Source organism: Rhipicephalus microplus, chromosome X (assembly GCF_043290135.1).
Source record: "Rhipicephalus microplus isolate Deutch F79 chromosome X, USDA_Rmic, whole genome shotgun sequence".
In the NCBI taxonomy this organism is placed as follows: domain Eukaryota; kingdom Metazoa; phylum Arthropoda; class Arachnida; order Ixodida; family Ixodidae; genus Rhipicephalus; species Rhipicephalus microplus.
In genome coordinates this window covers 73,761,000-73,781,949 of record NC_134710.1, presented here as the reverse complement: position 1 = coordinate 73,781,949, position 20,950 = coordinate 73,761,000, and the positions used below count along the sequence as shown (strand labels likewise).

At 44.2% G+C, this 20,950-nt stretch overlaps 1 protein-coding gene across 6 annotated transcripts in view; it reads right to left on the bottom strand.

Moving 5' to 3' along the window:
- The window catches only part of LOC119175942 (uncharacterized), a 217,852-nt gene extending 204,059 nt beyond the window's left edge, over nt 1-13,793 (bottom strand). For 3 of the 6 annotated variants that reach the window (XR_012886828.1, XR_012886832.1, XM_037426995.2), the window contains exons 1-6: nt 13,577-13,793; nt 7,306-7,397; nt 5,469-5,543; nt 5,096-5,138; nt 4,558-5,012; nt 3,665-3,787 (exon numbers count right to left, since the gene is read on the bottom strand). Coding sequence is in view for 1 of the 6 variants with exons in the window: in XM_037426995.2 (XP_037282892.2) it covers nt 3,665-3,787; nt 4,558-5,012; nt 5,096-5,138; nt 5,469-5,543; nt 7,306-7,397; nt 13,577-13,670 (882 nt within the window). In the remaining 5 variants the exon portion in view is untranslated. Of the gene's footprint in view, nt 1-3,664; nt 3,788-4,557; nt 5,013-5,095; nt 5,139-5,393; nt 5,544-7,305; nt 7,398-13,576 lie in introns of those variants that run through there. The other 3 variants (XR_012886829.1, XR_012886831.1, XR_012886830.1) reach the window with 3 other exon arrangements.
- Between the last annotated feature and the right edge of the window lie 7,157 nt (nt 13,794-20,950).

The window sequence follows — 20,950 nt, the reverse complement described above, 5'->3', positions numbered from 1 at the left end:
ATAAATAAATAAATAAATAAATAAATAAAAAGGAAGAAAGGAAAGCTCTAAAGGTCATGATATACGCTGACGAATGGCGCATTTTTTTTTTTTTTTTGCCCCTTGAAAAAACCACTTTCATGTCGTTGGCAACTGGACAAATGACCAGGGATGCAACAGCCGAAATAAAATTTGGAGCAATCAATTTTTTTAGCAGAAAAACGTTACTCTTGAAGCTCTAAAACCCGAATTTCGAGAAGGTTACACGGAAAGAACATTATTTTTTCATCACGAAGGACCAGATTTGGTACAGTATGAAAAGGAAGTATGTACAGAGCCAAAAATATGTACAAACCATTCAACATCGCCTAAATCATGTGCAGTAAATATGACCACTGCTATTTCAATAGAAGTATCTTTGACCAACCCACTCAGCTAACAATGATGAAGTGCACAATGGCATTTGCCATGCCTTTCAAATCCTTTCACAGAGTCTGAATATTGAAATTTGGATTTGTCAAGCTGACGACTGAGATTTGCGAGATTCGTAAAACTAACGAGCAAAGGTGGCAAAAAAAAAAATGTGATTCTCAGCTCAGTTTGATTAGTAGGGCTACAGAAATATCATACAGTGCTTCAAATAATTGCCAGTAATGATTTTAGATTTCAGAAATCATATTTTTCCTCCCAATGGTGTGGTTTAGACAAGCACGAGTAATTGAACAAACTGTGTTATGTCCCGGGATTAATGCTAACAGCCCCTTCCAAATCTTAAAACGCTATTCCACATGACACCAGTGCACTGCAGTTAGATACCTTGAATGGCATTCTGCATGGGTTAAAACAAGGCCATGAAATTTTCGAATTGCAACACTCCCGTCTCCCCCCACCCTTTTTTTTTCACAATGGGGTTAAATTTAGGGCGAAACTTCTTGACTCGCTTGCAAGGCACGTTTGACTAAATAAAGTAGGGACAGCACACGCCCGTTGGCAAAGTGACGGCACCCGATCTTCATCGCATAAGCCGCTGCTATGGCAACTAGGTAGTCGACGGCAACGCTGTCGTTCGTAACATGCCGAGTTTGTTAGTGCACAGTAAAGCGGCATACATTTCGAGCTTTAGTTCCTAGCATGCTAAAGCAGGGTTTTCCGACTATGAAACTCATTTTCCACAAAGTATTGCTGGATACGGCAACGCATTATCTAAAAGTTGTCTCATCCCGCCGAGAGATAGCCGTTGCGGTAAGCGGAGCGCTGGGCGCATGGCACAGCGTTCTGACTTTGTCTTAGCGATCACATTTCCCAAATTTCCTGGCCTAAGCGTGGTTTAGGGTCTGCGAGTCTGGATCCCTGGATTGATTGATTGATTGATGATACAAGCCACAGGTGGCCAATGTGTGCTCTACTTCTCACTGAAGTTAGCACATATGAGAAAATATTGAGGCTGGTCGGGCATTTTGGCACAGGGTGGTGCAATTTCGGCAAATTTCATGACCTTGGCACAGCTCGACGCTAAAATCGGGAATTCTATCAATTTGTCACCATTGGGGCAGCTGTTGCACCCCTGAATGATTATTATTAGGCTTGTCCAAATAGTACATTTAGGTTTGAAGTGAACAGTAATTTGGTCAATAACTTCAAATTGAATATAAATTATATTTATTACATTATAATTAAAAATGACCATATCTGTCCCAACCCAACTAACCTGCACAATATTATATATATTTGACTTGAAACTATAAGCGCGCTTGTTTTGTTGTTGTTGTTGTTGCTGTTTATAGGAAGTGAAAGCTACTGCGAATAGTAGTAGGACTTCGACTTTCGAGTGAATGCAAATGATAATCGGTAAAATATGTTACGTTTCCAAATTTACTATACTTGGAGTATTTCAGCTGGTATAACGAGCTTTTTTTAAATATAAAAACTGATGAATCAAAGTGAGAGTAACATGTTCATTAAAATATGCCGTGGGGCTTCGTCGCAGTGCGGATTTCTCCTAGATAGCTACGCTCACAAAACAGCACTGCACTGCTGCAGTGAAACCACCTTTACAGATACTACATTAGGTTTATGTATGCTTATTAGGCCATTTCCAATACTTCGAAATTTCCAATGAAATATTCGTTCGAATGTTAACACAAGCCTCATTATTGTAGGTTTCAAAATCGCTTTTGCTTTCCAGACGCATTCACAACCACATAGCTTTCTTCAATGCACTCACCCATGCAGTTTGCTTGCATTATGGAAGTATACGGCGGTCTCAAGTGAGCCTTTCAGCGATTCTTTCCCCGCATGACTGCCGTGTCAGGATATAAATCAGTAAATGTCAGCCGGTCATACATGCAGTTACTTGCAAGTTAAGACTTGGATGTTGATGAGTAAGCGATATCTCAAAAGCATGCTTAGTAGGACAATGCTGACCATTTCACAAGTAACAATTCTCCCTCCATCTTCCACCGGACACCATTTCAAGCACTTATTTTTGTAAATTTGAGAATTACACAGACGTATATTGTAAAGCAGAATTTTTTAGCTGTAATATAGTTGTTTATTATTTGTCTTGTCGTCACGTTATGGTAAACCTAAAAGAATTATGATAATTGCTTTCTGAAACAAATTTTCCCAAAAATTTAGATCAGCAAAAAAAAAACTGACCCTGGTGCGTCGCACTTGGCAAAAAAACTTCACCCTGAAAGGGTTAAACACAGCCGACAGCTGGAACAATCTGTGCCCAAACATGCTGTGATCAATTGAAAAAATTTCTGAGGAGCTCAGAGAACAATATAAATCTAACTTGCTGGCATGTAACAAAAAATACCTTTACCTGGTAACATGAAATTTATGATTTAATGTGTCATCCCTACCTAAGTGAATGAATAAATGCAACACAAACGGGAAAAAATATACTATAGCAAACAAAGCGTGAAAAATCTCTATTATCGTTTTCTCAAAGATAACTAATGTCTCACAAGTCATACAATTTTTATAGTCAATGAACTTTGCCTCAACACGCAAATTAGAAAGACTCAATCCAAACATGGACAAAAACCTGAATATAAAGAAATTGATAAATTATCGGAAAACATCGTTATAAAGAGGATTTCATTGAATACAGGCTTGGTACGAAATTTCGGAAAATAAATGCACAAATTAAACAAAACGTTGACCAAAACACCCATTTAGCGGTAAAAGCTGCATTATTATTACGATATAGACACTTGAGGAGTGGACGTCACTCCTATCATTGACTGGCTACCATGTTCAGGCAGGAGTGGTTTACTGGGTCGAAACAGTCTTGGCAAGCTACTGACCAGCATCCTTCACACTACCGGCAGGCTGAACTAATTCAACAATCTCGCCTTTCAATAAAGCCGTTCCTCAAGTAGCAACACTAAACTATTTTGAGAGCAGCCACGATCGCAGGTGTGCATGCTATCTCGGCAAGTATATCAGTGCGCTTTCAATGCGAAGAGACTGTTTCTCCTTGGAGCAGCCACATATGCTTACACCAGTGTTTTGAAGGAGTTTCGCAATATAAGATCCAAAAGAGTTGAGGGCCAGCTTTACTTCGTATAACATTGAAGTTTTTCGCTATCCCAATTACTGCATTGCATTAACTTACTGTCCTGTTGTTGCAAGAGCTAATCGGCTAATCGCGAAGGCTACTAGCCTGCAAACTCACGGCAAAAGACGAAAGGGCATCACGAGGCAACCTCCGATCATGTGCCGTCACCATTGTCTCTGAGAGTTTCCACCAGCAGCTAGTCTGACATCCCCTCCTTGGTAGTGACGTCACCGTTGTTTGCTTGAAAAATAAATAAAGAAAGAAAAGTAAAGCCAAAAGTTACAGGAGGCCTCATTGTGCGAGTGCAGTGAAGCTATCCGCGTAAGCATGGCGTTGAAAACTAAGAGCGAATGACACGGATACATTCGGTAAAAGGCCCTCTATATGCAGCGCGGCCCCACATATGTGACACTAACTAAAAGTGTGGCACTGCCAACGCAAAAGTACTTCTCTTCTTTTGTTTTTGGTGTGAGGGCGGGGTCACATTCGTGCATGCGCCCCCAGCGGCAACACTGGCTCGTGGGACGCAGGCCTGCCTGCCCGCTCGCTTTCGCCTGGTTGTCGCTGGGGCCACGAGCGCGCCACTGCCGCTTCACACTTTGTAGGCAGCGGGGCACCCACGAAAGATACACTCATACTAGAATGGCAAAATCGAAGAAGGACAAAATTCCTAAATTGTCTGTGGGGAAACTTCATTATATCAACATTGTCTCCCACTGTTACATTGTTACATAGAGGACGCAAATACATGTGCTTCTATGGAGCAACGACGGAAAATAGAAAACTTTGTTAAATCAAGGAATTCATAATATGGAGGTTCTTTATAAGCAGGTTTAACTGTATGTCAAAGATGCTGCGGAAAGAAGTGTAATACATTGACGAAGTTTAAACCAACGACAATGCTCCGTTTCCTATGCACAACACAGTCGTATGCTTACACTACTATTCTCAGCACTGTCCCCCTTTTGAACACCTAACTAGAATAAGGTTGACAGATGCACCTCCCTTACCTTTCTGCTTTTTTTGGATGCATTTTTTTTCTTCTTTTTCTCTTGTAGTTTTTCTTCAATGGAGATAGGAGCAATAGCTTCTACATTCTGTTTTGCTTTTTCTGGAATGACTGGTTTTTCTTTTGTAGAAGATGTTGCTGCAGCAGAAGTAGTTCCATTACAAGCAGTAGTTCCAGCAGAAGCAGTAGATCTAGTAGAAGCTGTAGCACCCGTAGAAGTGGTAGCATCAGTAGAGGCTGTAGCCCCCATAGGAGTGGCAGCTCTAGCACGAGCACAATCTCCCCCCATAGAAGTTCCAACAGAGGTGGTGGCTCCATTAGATGTGGTAGTTTCAACCGAAGCAGTAGAAGCAGTGCTTTTTCTTGAGGATTTTCGTAGTCTTACGCTTTCGCTTGATCTTGGCTTTTCATCCCACTGAGTAGATGCATCCTCAGCAGCGAGTTCTTTGCGCAAACCTGAAAAAGCACCTAGCATTATATGCTCTGAACCAGCACCCTTGGCCAATCCTGTTCTACACATTAAACTGAGTACAACCCACCTTCCAGCTCAAATGCCTTGACAAACACATCCAACATTTCATCCTACATAAATAAAGAGAACAAAAGAACACGAATGTATGGTAACTATTTTACACTGCTCTCTAGGAAATTTCTCTTAAATACCTAGACAAAACGGGAGAAAAAAGGCAAAGCTTTCAGAGGAAGTGGTGGCTACTAAATAAAAAAAAGGATTACAAAGTGGGCCAGTACTGTTAGAGTAGTAGCAATACAATTAAAGTTCTTTATAAGTTAACAAAATGACCAATGTGGGAAAGAAAGAAGTGTGGCAATACTCACTTGTGACAATAATTCGGTCATCGATTCTCAACAAAATGACCAATGTGGGAAAGAAAGAAGTGTGGCAATACTCACTTGTGACAATAATTCGGTCATCGATTCTCGTCCTTCAGTGAGTATTAAATATGACCTGCATAAACTCTCAAATCTCTGCAAGGAAAGGAACACATCTTGAACCTTAAATGTGAAATGAAACAATGCAGAAGAAAAAAGTGTAAACGTGGAAAGTATAACTATGGTTGCCCACAAATAAAACAAGGACAGGAGAGACACAGATGATTGCAAACTTACAAGCAAGTTTCTTTTCTTCGTAGTAGAAAAATACGCCTCTCCTTCACGTAGTATGTACCACAATTATCCCACTCGGTAGATTAAAAAAAATTTTGGGCAAAAGCCATGATAGCACGGCCAGGGAAGAGATGGAAGCCTTTTATATTGAGACAAGAAATGATGCCTGTGTTAGCCAGACCTTCGTTTCTTTATTGGATGATGAAATGAAGTTTTTGCGTGGCGTTCTGTAATCTACAGAGTGTGATAATGCGATGATTGGGATACCTAACATGTGAGGAATAGGCCAATTTTTTTACTACCCAGGAAAATGAAATTAGTTGGAAGTTTGCGCATGTCAATATCTCTTGAGTCTCTATTTTCTTTGGCACAACCATATTTATACCTTCCAAGCATGAACCAACTCGCCCAACAGCAAGTTTTATTGAAAAGTGTAAGCATTTTACTCTTGCGATCATGCAATCAGAAAACATACACAGCAATTAACACTGTATTGAAGAGTGTAAACATCTTACTCTTGCAACTGCACAATCAAAAAACAGATCGACAGCAATTACATTGGAGACAATTTCATCTACATAATAATAATTTCCGATTTCAAAGCGACAGAACTATGATATGATTACGAGAGACGCTGCAGTAGGAAACTCCACATTAATTTTCATCTTCTGTTAGGTGCCACCTTTTTTAGACAAAAAAATTCAGCCCTTCAATGAAGGTCAAGGGGGGCACGGGGGTAACACAAAGCTTAAGATAGAGAAAGTTTTGGTGAAAGGCCAGGAGAAATGTTGACAATAGATGCTATGTCAAGTCTTCAGCATGCAGTGCCTTTTAATGTAATAATGTAACATTACTTTTGTTGGGCAGAATAAGCCTGATGTACAAACAAAAACAGCGCGCTTGGCTGACAAACTAGTCTCACTGCTGTCATAAAATTACCGATGCTTGGAATGATGCACTGCTTATTACTCTGAATGTGGTGTGCTTTAAAGGAACCACATTACTTCGTTGAAAAAATGCTCTTCCTTGCGTATGTGTATGAGTCCAGCAGGCCTGATGCATTAAAAACAAAGCCAGAGGCATCACAGATACAAATCAATGTTAAAATGTAAAAAATTGATATGCCCCAAAAATATTGGATACTCACGTATCATACCCGCGCTATAATATGCTCCATTTCAATGATTGCTACAATTTAAGGGCTCCTAAATATGGTTGTCTAAAGGCCTAAGTGTTTTGGTGGTTGACGATAACTATTTACCATCGTAGTTGTTCAATCGGTGCATATGAATTGTCCCAGAAAATAAATGAATGGGATATGAGGAAGAAAAAAAAAGGTCAATGGCGGCGGGTGCGGAGCAGCAATCGGCCCAAGAATTGCCAGTCTAGAATCAGACAGGTGGCAATCCTCCCTTCATTTGTTCTTTCATGCGCACTTCCATTTGAGCACATGAATATTGTTAAATAACACACCCGTCGAAACGTGGCTGTCGTGACCCAGAATTGAACTTGCATCCTTGATATTAGCAGCATGACACATGTTGCAAATGTTGCATATGAGATGCAAAGTGACTACAAGCAGTGACTTATGCAGATGAGAATGTGAATTTAAAAATAGGCACACCAAAATAGACTGCAAGTTGGTTCCCCGCTTGGTCGGGTGAAACTTGAGAGCCAGTTTCTGGTAATGCATCTGTATATCTTCTGCTGATGGACCTAGAAAAAATTAAAAAAGTATTGAATGACTAGAGACAGCCTGTGTATTGTAATAATGAGTGTTAAGAAGAAAAGTGTCTATTGAAATTCTCTGTTTTTTCCAACGACAATATTAATGAGAACTAACAGACAATAATGCAAAGAAAAGTATAGGAAACGTAAGAAGGAATTATAATTTAAATGTAAAGAAAAATAAGTGGACAAAAAGAGAACTTGCCACCGGCAAGGACCGAACCAGCAACTTTCGAATAACGGGTCCAGTGCTCCATCATTGAGCTATGATGGTGGTCATCCCCCCCGTGCACTTTATAGGGTATACTTTTGCATTTAAATGTGGGTGCATGAGCGCCATCTGTTGCCATTGCAGCAAGTGTGGAACCAAACAGGCAAAATAGACTGATGCACTGTTTCGCATGTTGATGGTTCTCTTTATTGGGAGATGGTGTAATTTTTTTTTTTTCATATTGTGCATTGCTTTGTACTTTATGTTTTTAGTATCAGTGATACTTTTAGCATCAGTACTTTGTACTTGATGCTTTTAGCATTGGTTACCAGAACAAACAGGTTTGGTTTGGTTACCAGAACAGGTTTGGTTACCAGAACAAATGGACATTGCAAATACTTCAGTGTTGTCCCAGTTCCCTACTGAGAAAGCCAGAATACTCAAGTTCTTAGGGGCCTCACAACTTCAATTGTATAGCTGTGCAAACTTCTTTGAAGCTGCCACAAACTGTCTATAACTTAAACTGTCATTACTGCACTCACATCATGACGGAAATTTTTTCGATTGTGGACGATCTTGGCGTGATACTCCTAGAAGGCGACGCCGGACTCTACACTACTGCAGGTAATTGTGCAGTGGGATTGCATTCTTGAGAAGTCCACTCAGATGCAAGACGGCGACATTTCTTCGTCATCCATTGTTTTTCTTTCTTTTTTTTTTTTTCAGATGAAGAACACTGCGGGTTGTATGCGCGTCGGGCCAACTTCCCATCACTGACTCGAAAAATGAGCGTGCTACGCCTACAACGTCGCAAGACCACGCAGCCACTGCAGCAGCTGCCTTGCTACATCAGAGCGCTTATCAAAGTCCAGCACGTCGCAACGATCCTGACAAAGTGCTGTGGAGCGTGAGAAAGACAAGTTTCCTTATTGATAAATATAAAAACAATTTCAGCAACATTGCCAAAAAGGCACTTGAACTCGTAGTCAAAATAACGGACCACAACTTCCTCGTAGTACCTAGGTGTGCGGTTATAATCGCTGCGCACCAGTTGAGCATCTCTTTAACACAACACTGTGTCCAGTTCTTCCTATTCGTTGTCGGATTTAGCCATTTCCATCGCAATGTGCAATTCCTCCATGCTGAGAAATCCGGAGCTGCGAATCCGTGGGTGCACAATACAAAAGACGACTTACATAGCCGAGCAGCAGACGACAAATGTTCTCTGCTTGCACCTCAACATTCAACTGACACTAAGCGGTGCCTCTACTGGTGAACTGGCACTGCTGATGCATTGCTAATAAACAAATTGAGAAAGTAATCGCTGAGAATATTAAAACAGTGTGGACGTCCACGACTATAATTAGACTGTTTGAACTAGAGCTTGCTAAGGTGCATGACAAGTCACCCCAATAAAGGAGACACAAACCCAAGAGTTGGTGGGATGAAGTTACGAGAGCCATAGCAAAACGACAGGAAGCCTCTAGGGAACACAGACGCTAAGCAGCGTGGTGAATCAACAAATGATCTTGAAAGAAAATGGGACATCTTTCTAAGCTGTAAAAGGGAAGCATCCCTTCTAATCAATGAAAAAATTAGAAGAAAGGGGGCTCAATGGCTGGCAGAAGTACATAAAAAGGATAGAAAGGACTCTGCAAAATTTTGGAATGATCTAAACTCCCTAAGAAATGAGACAAGCCTAGAGCAGAAGTTTATACCTACAGCTCAAGGTGTTAGGCTAGAAGGGGACGAAGCTATTGAATATATAAGAACAAGGTTGACAGAAAAATTTCAACAAAAAGGTGCCCTATGCACCTTAATAGACAAGGATGAATCAAGTGGCACAGTGGCTCCATTTTAACAACACGAGTGGGAAAAAGCTGAGAAGAGGGTTCCTAGTGGTACATCAACAGGCCTGGATGGCATCCCAATTATGCTGAATAAAACATTGGGTCCCATGTCTTAGCAGACTTTGAGAGAGGCAGCGAGCAAAACAATAATCGATAATGAAGTCCCCAAAGAATGGAAACTTAGCAGGATGAGCATTATCTATAAAGGAAAGAGGGACAAAACTGACATAAACACCTACCGTCCTATAACAGTGACATCAGCGGTCTACAGGCTGGCAATGCAGATTATAAAGGAAAGACTGCAGGCATGAATAGACGGTGAGAGGGTGCTGGGAGAACTGCAGAATGGGTTTCGGAAACACAGGAGGTTGGAAGATAATCTGTTCTCACTGGTGCAGTGCATCGAAATAGCAGAAAAGGAACACAGGCCCCTGTGGCTAGCATTTTCGGATATCAAGGGAGCGTATGATAGCGTGGTTCAAGAGGAATTGTGGGGAATACTGGACACACTAGGCATGGAACATGTAGTCACTAATCTTTTAAAGAGTATCTATAAAGGTAACAAGGTAGTTATAAAGTGGGAAAAACAGGTATCCAAGCCTGCAGAGGTAAAACGTGGGCTTAGGCAGGGGTGCCCCATGTCACCCTTGTTATTCATGATGTACCTACAAGGATTAGAGGCAAAATTAGAGGAGAGTGGACTTGGCTTCAACGTCTCTTTTGTCAAACAAGGAAAACTCATTGAACAGGTACTACCAGCATTGATGTACACAGATGATATAGTGCTAATGGCCGACAACAAGGAAGATTTGCAGAGATTGATGGACATCTGCGGTAATGAAGGAGATAGGTTAGATTTCAGATTCAGTAAGGAAAATTCCGCAGTCATGATTTTTAATGATAATGAAGGTGGTGAGCTTAGGATACAGGAGGTCACGCTAGAAATAACAGATAAATACAAATATCTGGACGTATGGATAAGCAATGGGACCGAGTACCTGAGGGAACACGAAATATACGTGACGACTAAAGGTAACAGGAATGCAGCAGTGATGAAAAATAGGGCACTGTGGAATTACAATAGGTATGATGTTGTGAGAGGAATATGGAAAGGGGTAATGGTTCCTGGGCTGACGTTCAACAATGCGGTCTTGTGCATGAGATCAGAAGTTCAAGCAAGATTAGAAATTAAGCAACATGGAATAGGGTAAGCTTCCTTTAGGAGCTCACGGGAATACACCAAATAAGAGTCCGTACAAGGTGATATGGGATGGACATTATTTGAGGGCAGGGAAGCTAGCAGCAAGATAAAATTTGAGAAGTGATTGAGAGAAATGGGAGAGGAGCATTGGGCTAGAACGGTTTTCAACTACTTGTACATGAGGAATGTCGATAAAAATGGAGGAAGCAAACCAGAAAATTGACGGGTAAGTACTTAGAAAAAAGCAGGGGGCCAAACCAAAAAGAACTGTCGGTTAAGAACAAGGTGAAAGAAGTGGATACTGATATGTGGAGAATTGGCATGATTAAGAAGTCAGCACTAGAGATCTATCGAACTTTTAAGCAGGAAATCACCAAGGAAAGGATCTATGATAATACTGTGGGATTATCTCTACTGTTTGAGGCCAAGACGGGAGTATTGTGAACCAAGACTTATCGGGCCAAAAATGAAGGGGTCTACACGGTATGCAGTGCGTGTGGAGAGGAGAAAACTACCGAACACCTGATAATGTTATGTAAAGGGCTTCACCCTATAGTTCAGGATGATGGCGCAGAGTTTTTCAAAGCACTGGGGTTTAGGGAAAGCGAGAGCAAAATAGACTTTAAGCGGGTAGAACAAGGACGTTAGATCTGATTGGTGGCCGAAATCGGCAAGGTTCTGTTTGGCGTTGCATATCTCAGTTGCCAGACTGCCACCAGATTTTGCAGAGAAATTTGCCCCTGTAGTTGCGACTTCCCCGTGAGGGCTTTATGTCGTCCGTGGTGCATGTCGCCTGCCGTGCATTTCGCGAATGCAACGTTGGCCGTATTAATTAATGGAATGAATCGCGTGTTGCAGAATTCGGGGCGCGTTCTCTTGCTGTGTGTGCAGCTGTGCAAATAGGAGATCGTGTCTCAGTATTAGGGACGACGCGTATGAATGCTTAAGGGGAAGCGAATTTGTGAGCCGCGCTTCAGTATACATCACACTCGTGTCGCCAAAGCACGGAATACGTCCGTAGCGGTGCATAACTAGGCGAATGCGCACAACGACGCATCTTCTGGGGAAACTGAATAGAGTCGCAGCAGGTGGTGCGCTTCCCTTTTCTGCTCGTGTCCAACGATCATATCTCTGAAATAGGCTCTCTGCACAGTTGATCCTGCTGCGTCAACCACGCGCAGCGACGATGCTACACTTCCCCTAGCTGTGTCAGCACAAGACATATCATTCGGACTCTATTCAGTTTCCCCAGAAAACGCGTCGTTGTGCGCAGTCGACAAGGTACGCACAACTACGGAGATATTCCATGCTCCGGCGACTCACAAATTCCCTTCCCGCATTCATACGCATCGTCTCTAATACTGATCGAGACACGATCTCTTGATTGCATAGCTGCGCACACACCACGAGAATGCGCCCCGACTTCTGCAACACGTGGTTCATTGTGTTAATTAAAACGGCCAACGTTAACCATGCACTCGAGAAATGCATCGCGGATGACACAAAACCCTCCCGAAAAAGTCACTACTACAGGGACAAAAATATGTGCCAAATGTGGCAGCAGTCTGGCAACAGCTTATGCAACGTCTAACAGAATCAAGGCACGAGTGAAAATTAAATCCTTCACTGCAAAGTACCAGTCCTCAACCTCAATATTTAAAGGGAAAAAAGATAAATCTAGTTGTTGGTTGACTAAGTACTACGGCTAGGTAGCGTTAGCCGCCACCCGACACACTAGGTGTGGAAGATGGAGTCACTAATCTCTTAAAGGGCAGGGAAGCTAGCAGCAAGATACAATTTGAGAAGCGATTGAGAGAAATGGGGGAGGTGTGTTGGGCTAGGAAGGTTTTCAGCTACTTGTACATGAAGAGTGTCGATACAAAATAGAGGAAGTGAACTAGAAAATTGAGGAGCAAATACTTGGAAAAGAGCAGGGGCCAAACCATAAAGAATTATCGGTTAAGAAGAAGGTGATGGAAACGGAGACCAATATGTAGAGAAGCAGCATGATTAAGAAGTCCGCACTAGACATCTATCGAACTTTTAAGCAGGAAATTGCCAAGAACCTATGATAATACTCGGTGTAATTCGACTGTTTGAGGCCAAGACGGGAGTATTGCGAACCAAGACATATAGGGCCAAATACGAAGGGATAGACACGGTATGCAGTGCATGTGGAGAGGAGGAGGAAACTGTCGAACATTTGATGTATCATGTTCTGTAAAGGGCTAGTTCAGGATGATGACGCAGAGTTCTTCAAAGCACTGGGGTTTAGGGACAGCGAGGGCAAAATAGACTAATCGGGTAGAATTAATTAGAAGGAGGTTATCTGATTGGTGGCTAAAGACAAGGCGCGAGTGAAAATTAAACCCTTCATTGCAAAGTACCAGTCCTCAACTTCACTATTTAAAGGGGGAAAAAAGATCAATCTAATGTTTGGTTCACTAAGTATTACGGCTAGATGTGGTTAGCCACCGCCCGATATAAAGGGTACATCCATATCAATTCATCCATCCATCTAAAGGGTATGCCACATCAATCCGTTCATTTGCACCCCAAAATGGCGCCGAGACACCTAGCTACACTTGCTGCTCCAGGTGTCGGCACCTTTTTGTACGAGGCGCCGTGCACTTTCTTCTAATCGAATAGACCTCAAGTTTAACACACCGCGACGCACAAAATGTGCTCGAACGTACACCACGACCTGACAGCTCAAGACCGTCGTGCAGCGGGACGGTCAATATGCTTAGAAGCAGAACTATGCATTAGACCAATATTCGTCTTTACGACGCTCACAAGGAACAGTTCAACGCATTTCGGTTGTCACATGTGGTCATCACCATAACACGAGTACAGATAAAAAATTAAGAGGCCTATCTATAGGTGCTTCAAAAGTGCAACTCACTCGTGCCATCAAGTTCCAAGATTCGTAGGGCCTCTTCTTTTGTTATTGTCATATCCGGTATTGTTTGTAGGAGGACGGATAGGTATGGATCCATTATTCATTCGGACCGGCTACTTTTACTCACATTGATGCACCCAAAGAACAGACGTAACACCACACAGGAACGGCGGCCGGCGATGGGATGCAAACACGGTCGCAACTACAGTGTACTAGAAAAGGGGCAGTGTGCTCACAGGCGGCGGTGGGTGACTCACTTCGTGTCGACGCCGAGAGGCGGCGCGGTTCACAGTGTCACCTGAAACTCCTTTGCGCGCCGAAGTAGAGAGCCACAGCGCAATTGTTGAAATGCCAGAAATTATGCAACGTTCGCGACATGCAATGCACGACACTTCTTTTGGGGTATCTTATCAGTGTGCAGGGCGTGAAGCAACTGACATCGTATTATTTTCCTGCCGTTTAAATGTTCAAAATGGTTTCGCTAATGCAGCGGTCATGTCGACTGCGGTTCCGAGGTGCGAAAAACACTACGCACTTTTTTTTTTCGCAATGTCAGAATTAAAATTTTGGAGTTTAACGGGCCGAAGCCACACTTCCGCTATGAGGTGCGCCATAGCGGAGGGCTGCAGGTTAATTTAGATCCCTTTAGAATTTTTAACGTCAGCCGAAATGCCGGCACACGGCTTGTTTCGTTTTTCTCCTCCGTCAGGAGAACAGCCACCGCGGCTAGGATCGAACACACGTCCTTGGGTTCAACAGTACAACGCCTTAGATAGCCTCCACGCCGGGTTTTTCTTGATTACGTGCCTGCTGCAAGAATGCGCACCCTAAACCCAAACTTTAACCACCATGACAACCACGCACGACGTTTAACATTCTAGCATCGCTGCTTCGAGACTTTAGGTGATGATTGGTGTGTGGCGTGATTCTTGCTGTAAACAAGACGCAGCATCATTATCATCAACAGCCTGTTAGGTCCTGCAGGACGGAGACCTCTTTCATTGATTTACACCCGCTCCTGTGCTTCTTTGCCAGAGTCCATTCCATTCATTGCCTATGAATTTTCATATTTCGTGTATCCATCAAGTTAATGACGTATCAAATAAAAAATAAATGATAAAAATCCATGTAAATTTATGAAATAATGTTTATTTACAAATAAGTGATGAAATAATTTGCACAAGAAATATTAGGGTAAAAAAAAAGGCTGAATAATGGCAAATCGAGACATTTACACATTGATATGCACCATTGAACATGCACCATGCAGGTTTGCAAAAAAATGGCTGAATAATGGCAAATCGAGACATTTACACATTGATATGCACCAGTGAACATGCACCATGCAGGTTTGCCTCATTAAGTTTTCGCAATCTTCCGGTGTGTCACGCTCTTCCTCTTATCCAATTTCTCAGAATTAATGCCCTTTGCAAAGAAATGAAGTCGTGTTGTGATGTAAAAGCTGATTACATCCTTGGTGAGCCGAGCTGAATACTCACTGCAGCCTATTTGGCGTGTGCACTTTGCCTTCACCAGACTCAGCACATCCAATATGCTATCAGCATGCAGTTCTTTCTTGCTGAAGTGTTCTGTAAACATGTCTTCAAGCGTTTTTACAAACGAAAAGAGTGTGCCGCGTGGATAGAAAAGTCCACCTCGGTCCTTGTGCAGCGTCAGCGCAGCAAGCCCAGGATTCTCATCTTCAGATGGCCCGGTGAGAGCATCCATGCAGTCTTGGCAGTTAGTTTTCATTACGCACTTTCCTGCAACGTATCCTGCCACATAGTAAATTAGGCGAGAGTCGCTCCTCTGTATGTGCTCGTCATGCTCCATCGAAGACAACACCACTTCGGCTTCAGGTAAATTCCCCAAAGCCATCAAAACATCTACCTGTTCCCACAAATTGTTGCTGGGAGGGCAACTTGTGCGGCTCTGCTGTGTGTCTAGCAAGGCACTTAGTGCACATGGATCTGCATTACCGTATCTAACGGTTTTCACTAAACTGTAGAAAGATGGTTATGAAACTGCAGTTCATGGTTATGAGAAAAACTGAGTGGCTGTCGGATGATCGTTACAGCCAGAGGCTTGCCTGACTATCCCAAACATATTCTCAAGGGGGTCCTGACAAAGTCTGGATGTCATAAGGTACGACTAACCTAAACTTGCAAGGTAGGAAAGAAGCTCAAGAGTGCTTGATATCGTGACACGCAGGCCAATCGCAGTTGACTGGCTCAAGAACCCCCTTTTTTTTCTGTGTGCTGCTCCCAAGAATCCAGGTACTCCAGAAAATCCGAAAGAGCTGTTGCTGAAGAGGAGTTGGGTTTCAGGGCTTCTCTTGGGTGCCGAGACGTCATAATGGTGATCAGGCGGTTGATCCTCCTGTCAAAAAAAAATTCGAATCATTATGAGTTTAAGTTCCTTCGTATACATGTTATATTATGGCTTGCATAGCAGCCGCACCTTAACTTTGCACTTTGTACTGTCTTTGTTGGTTTAGTTCTAATCTATATATGTAGTGGCACTTCTGTACAATACGTGAAGGTCCTATGACTAAGGAACTATCTATGAATAAGCATGCATACTAACTTCCTCACATCCAAATAACATCTCCAACATTCTTACTTGAAAAACTCCTGTGTGCCATTTATGGGTCCTGTCTTCGCCTCAATTTCATCCTTGTAAAGGTGGAGCCCTTGAAGAACTCTCTCCCCAAAGAGTTGGAATGCGTAGGAAACTCTATGCTGCTCGCAGCTGAGCCGCCTGAGCGACACAGCCGCGGGCAGAGTATTACTCGATCGGGTGGGATTATTACCTCCTGGAGAACGCCCGGGAGCAGGACCGGACGGGGAGCTAGAAGAACAAGTCCCCCTGAGCGATGAGGCAGCGAGGAAGATCATTGTCTACCCGCTGCCAAAGAACATGGACCCAGAAAGGGATGCGGGCTGGCGAGCGGCGAGAGCAGCGGCGCTGGCCCGTCAACATCAGGGAGACGAGGGCGCAGTCTACGTGGACGCCGCAAGATATCCGGGAAGACGCTTCGCAGCAGTGGTGGTCAGCGCTACTACTGGTAAACTACTGACAGCAAGCACCATGCGCGCCTGAACAGCCGGCCAGGCATAGGAGGCGGCGATAGCCCTGGCCACAGGTAGGCCGGGCACGCGCACGGTGCTAAGCGACTCAAAGCAGGCAATCGGGAATTTTGCCCGAGGCATGGTCTGGCGGGACACGGAGCGGCTAATGACGTCCATCGCGGCTTCGCGGGCTGCTCGCGGCGCCGCTACAGGGCCAACCATCGCCCTCAAATGCTTCCCAGCCCACATGGGACAACTGGCTATCGACATTGAGAACTGCAACGAGGAGGTGGACGCTGTGGCCCGTGATCTCATCACGTGCCGGACCGCGGCAGCCCGTCTTCCTGAAACCAGCGGTGAAGAACGAGAACACCTCGATCCCCTCACCGACTACGGAGGGATCCTGGCAGCCTACAGAGAGGCCAGGAGAGCCTTTCCGCCCCCGCATCGTAAACTGTCACGTGCGGAAGCGGTGAAGCTCCGACAACTGCAAACGGAATGCGTGCTAACGCCAGCATTGGCCCGGCACGTATGCCCCGACATGTTTGTGGACGCTAAGTGTAGCGTGTGCGAACGTGAACTAGCCTCCCTCCGCCACATCATGTGGGGCGGGTGTAACAGTGGTGTGAACAATGGGAATGGGCAGTGCCAGGAAGCCACGTATCCCGAAGAGGTGGGAGCATGGATACGCTCCCAAGACCCAACCACACAACGAAGGGCCATCCAGCGGTTTGAGGAGGCCCTGGCAAAGCAGACGAGAAAGGGAACCGACGCCCCAGACAACGGGAGCGGAGGAGCCCGAGTATCCAACGCCTAGCCAGAGCCCAACGTCCTCAAGATCTAGGGCCTGGGACTATAGGACTATTAGCCATAGTCTTAAGATAGGGAATACCCGCGCCCTGCGCGGCCGGTGACTTCCCGCACGGCGGATGCGCGAAAAATGTTGTTTCTCTGTCTCTCTGCTGCTCGAATGAAGTTGGCTGCACGTGGCACTTGATTATTCCTGGCATTGCCTTTAACGTAAGGCTCTTGAAGTCAAGATCGTAGGCTTTCTTGACATGCCACGACACCTGAGGAAAAAAATGCTTAGTAAAGCTGGGAAACAAAGCAAACAGCACTTTTTCTTTCACCAGGTGGTTTGAAAGATGTCGAATTTCGTAAACATGTGCCCTTTTTCATAAATGGCAAAAGAAAATGACTTACGTCCCCGTCTGCTGTGTTAAATGAGCACTTCAAAAGTCCGTTCCGCAAGCACTTTATGAGGTGGGGAAAGTCCGATACAAAGTGCAAATAACGGCTTTCATCAACTGGATGTTTCACTTTGCACTTCACGCTGCCACGCGTTCCCTTTACACCGAGCAATGTCCACATCCGACGGTTCCAAGTGGCGCCGTCACACGTTATAATGTCAACAAAAAGCTCGCTCTTCTCAGTAAGCACTGTGGCCTCTACCATTATTTGAGTTAGCAAATCGCCTTTGATGTTGCCTCTGGTTGCAAATGTCCCGATCACTTGCGTCCATCCACCGACGAACGGAACAAATAGAATCACCATGCCGTGATCCGAATGCGTGGTCCTGTCTGCTGCAGAAGTGAACGGTCTTAAATCTACAAACCCTTCGATTTGACCTGACTTCTTCACAGATATATGCTCTGCAAGCTTGAGCTCATCTACAAGAAGTCCGCCGTGCTTTTTGAATGGGTCCATGTCTTGCGTCTTGTTCTTCAATTCTTCCAACACTTTTTTGCTAAAGCCAAATGCTGATTTGTACAGAGCCATATATCGTTTCAGTGTTGATTTGCTCGGAAGGGAGAGTATCTCATTGTCTCTGATGTGGTCATAAAGGCGGGAACTCTTCATTTTCATTATGATGCATTCCAGGATCCACAGCTTGCTATAGCGGAAACCTTTCTTTTTTGCTGCTGCTGCGGCAAAGCATTGTCTGACACATTCTTGTTGCTTCTGGGGAAGCTTCGAAATCTGCTCACTTAGAGTCTCTTCGGCTACTGCTGCATTGGATGCCCGCATCTTTTCAACATCTTCCCTCATTGTGGAAATCCGTGAAGCGAAGCGCTTGTTTTTACGTGCAAGAAACCTCAGCCTTTGGGCAACACTTTTGGAAGCCCTGGAAGGTGTTCGTTGTACTCTTGACCTCCTAGTCAAGAGAGCCTTCCTGAAGTATTTGCAGCTCATGCACTGTCCACCTGAAAATAGAAATGTGCGGAAATTGTAGCAAATTCTGACTGGGACGTGAACAAGAAAGCACTGCCAGTACTTATAGGCGCCAGAATGCGCCAGCAAGTAATAAATTATGTAACAAAGAACTGCACTACTTCAGTCAAGTGAAAATCGGGTGACTCGTTACCCACCTTTGGTTGTAACTTTGCCGCTGCAGTTGATGCTGAAATACGTCGCATGCTTGATTTTGAGCTGCTTCTGGAGTGCTGCTGTTAAAAAGCAGGTGTCATAATCTTTGGCATTCAGAGCACCTATACAGAGTTCGGTAGCTTCCACGCTTTCCAGCACGCTTTCCGCTTCTTCCTGACATTTAATGATGCGCTCCTCAATCAGCCGCCTCCTCAAAAACACCTTGCAGTAGCCATCGGGCGGTTTATCGCGGAGGAACAACACAACTTTTTTCGGGCGTGATAACGCCTTCTTCAAGGTAAGTCGACGAGCAATACATCACTCCGTTAAGGTCAGGATGGTGATGCATACTCCAGTACTTGGAAGGAGTCTTTAAACAATAACAAAACGACAAGCAATTCGGGCTCCACTGGAACGTCATCGTGTGTCAAGTCGCAGTCCTCCCCTGAATCACCAACAGCAGCCCGTAGAAATTCAGTGCAGTCAGTCTCGAGAGCACTTCGGCTCTTTTTCTTTGCGGCTGCATGGTCATTTTCGCACATCTTCCTTTTAGCTCTCGGTTTTGGCATCTTCTTCGTGAGGTACTGCGGCAAATTTGGAAGAATCGGGGGGACGGCGTTTTCCGACAGCATCGGTTTATCACGAGGAATGCGTACCTCTTTGCCATCTATATGGTGCACGAACTCCTTGATAACGAACCTCGGTTCGAAATGCAGTTCGCAGACCACAGAAAACTCATCCAGTTTCTTATCTGCACGGTGGAGATTTCTTTCCCACTCCTTCCGCCGTTCTTCATCACGCGGGACGCTGAACAAAGACGCCTGTGGTGCATCCTGCACACGACTGTACCCAGTTCGACAACCGGGCGCAAAACAGTAATTTCGACGGCGGTTAGGCATCTTCACGAACACATACTACACAATGATCCAAGCATAAAGCACAGAACACGCACACGGGGTACCCACGTTGATCCAATCGAACCGATCGAACTGAACTGAGCGAACCAGCCCCGTCCGCCAACACGGCCAACACGAACCAAGAGAAGTTTTTCAGGATGGATGGATCGATGGATGGATGGATGGATGGATGGATGGATGGATGGATGGATGGATGGATGGATGGATGGATGGATGGATGGATGGATGGATGGATGGATGGATGGATATGGCTGTACCCTTTAGATCGGGCGGTGGCTAGCGCCACCAAGCCGTAACACTTGATGAACTCAAAACTATATTTATTTATTTTTTCCTTAAAAAGTGAGTTTGAGGATTCGTACTTTGCAGTGAAGAGTTTAATTTTCACTCGTGCCTTGACTTTAGCCACCAATCAGATAACCTCCTTCTAGTTAAGTCTACTTGCTTAAAGTCTATTTTGCCCTCCCGGTCTCTAAACCCCAGTGCTTTGAAAAACTCTGGGCCATCATCCTGAACTATAGGGTGAAGCCCTTTACAGAACATTATCAAGTGTTCGGCAGTTTCTTCTTACTCTCCACACGCACTGCATACTGTGTCTACCCCTTCGTATTTGGCCCGATATGTCTTGGTTCGCAGTACTCCCGTCCTTGCCTCAAACAGTAGAGAACTACCCCGAGTATTATCATAGATCCTTTCCTTGGCAATTTCCTGCTTAAAAGTTCGATAGATCTCTAGTGCGGACTTCTTAATCATGCCCATTTTCCACATGTCAGTCTCCGTTTTCTTCACTTTCTTCTTAACCGATAGTTCTTTTTGGTTTGGCCACCTGCTGTTTTCTAAGTATTTACCAGTCAACTTCCTGGTTCGCTTCCTCCATTTTGTATCGACATTCTTCATGTACAAGTAGCTGAAAACCTTCCTAGCCTAACGCTCCTCCTTCATTTCTCTCAATCGCTTCTCAAATTTTATCTTGCTGCTAGCTTCCCTGCCCTCAAATGATGTCCATCCCATATCACCTTGTA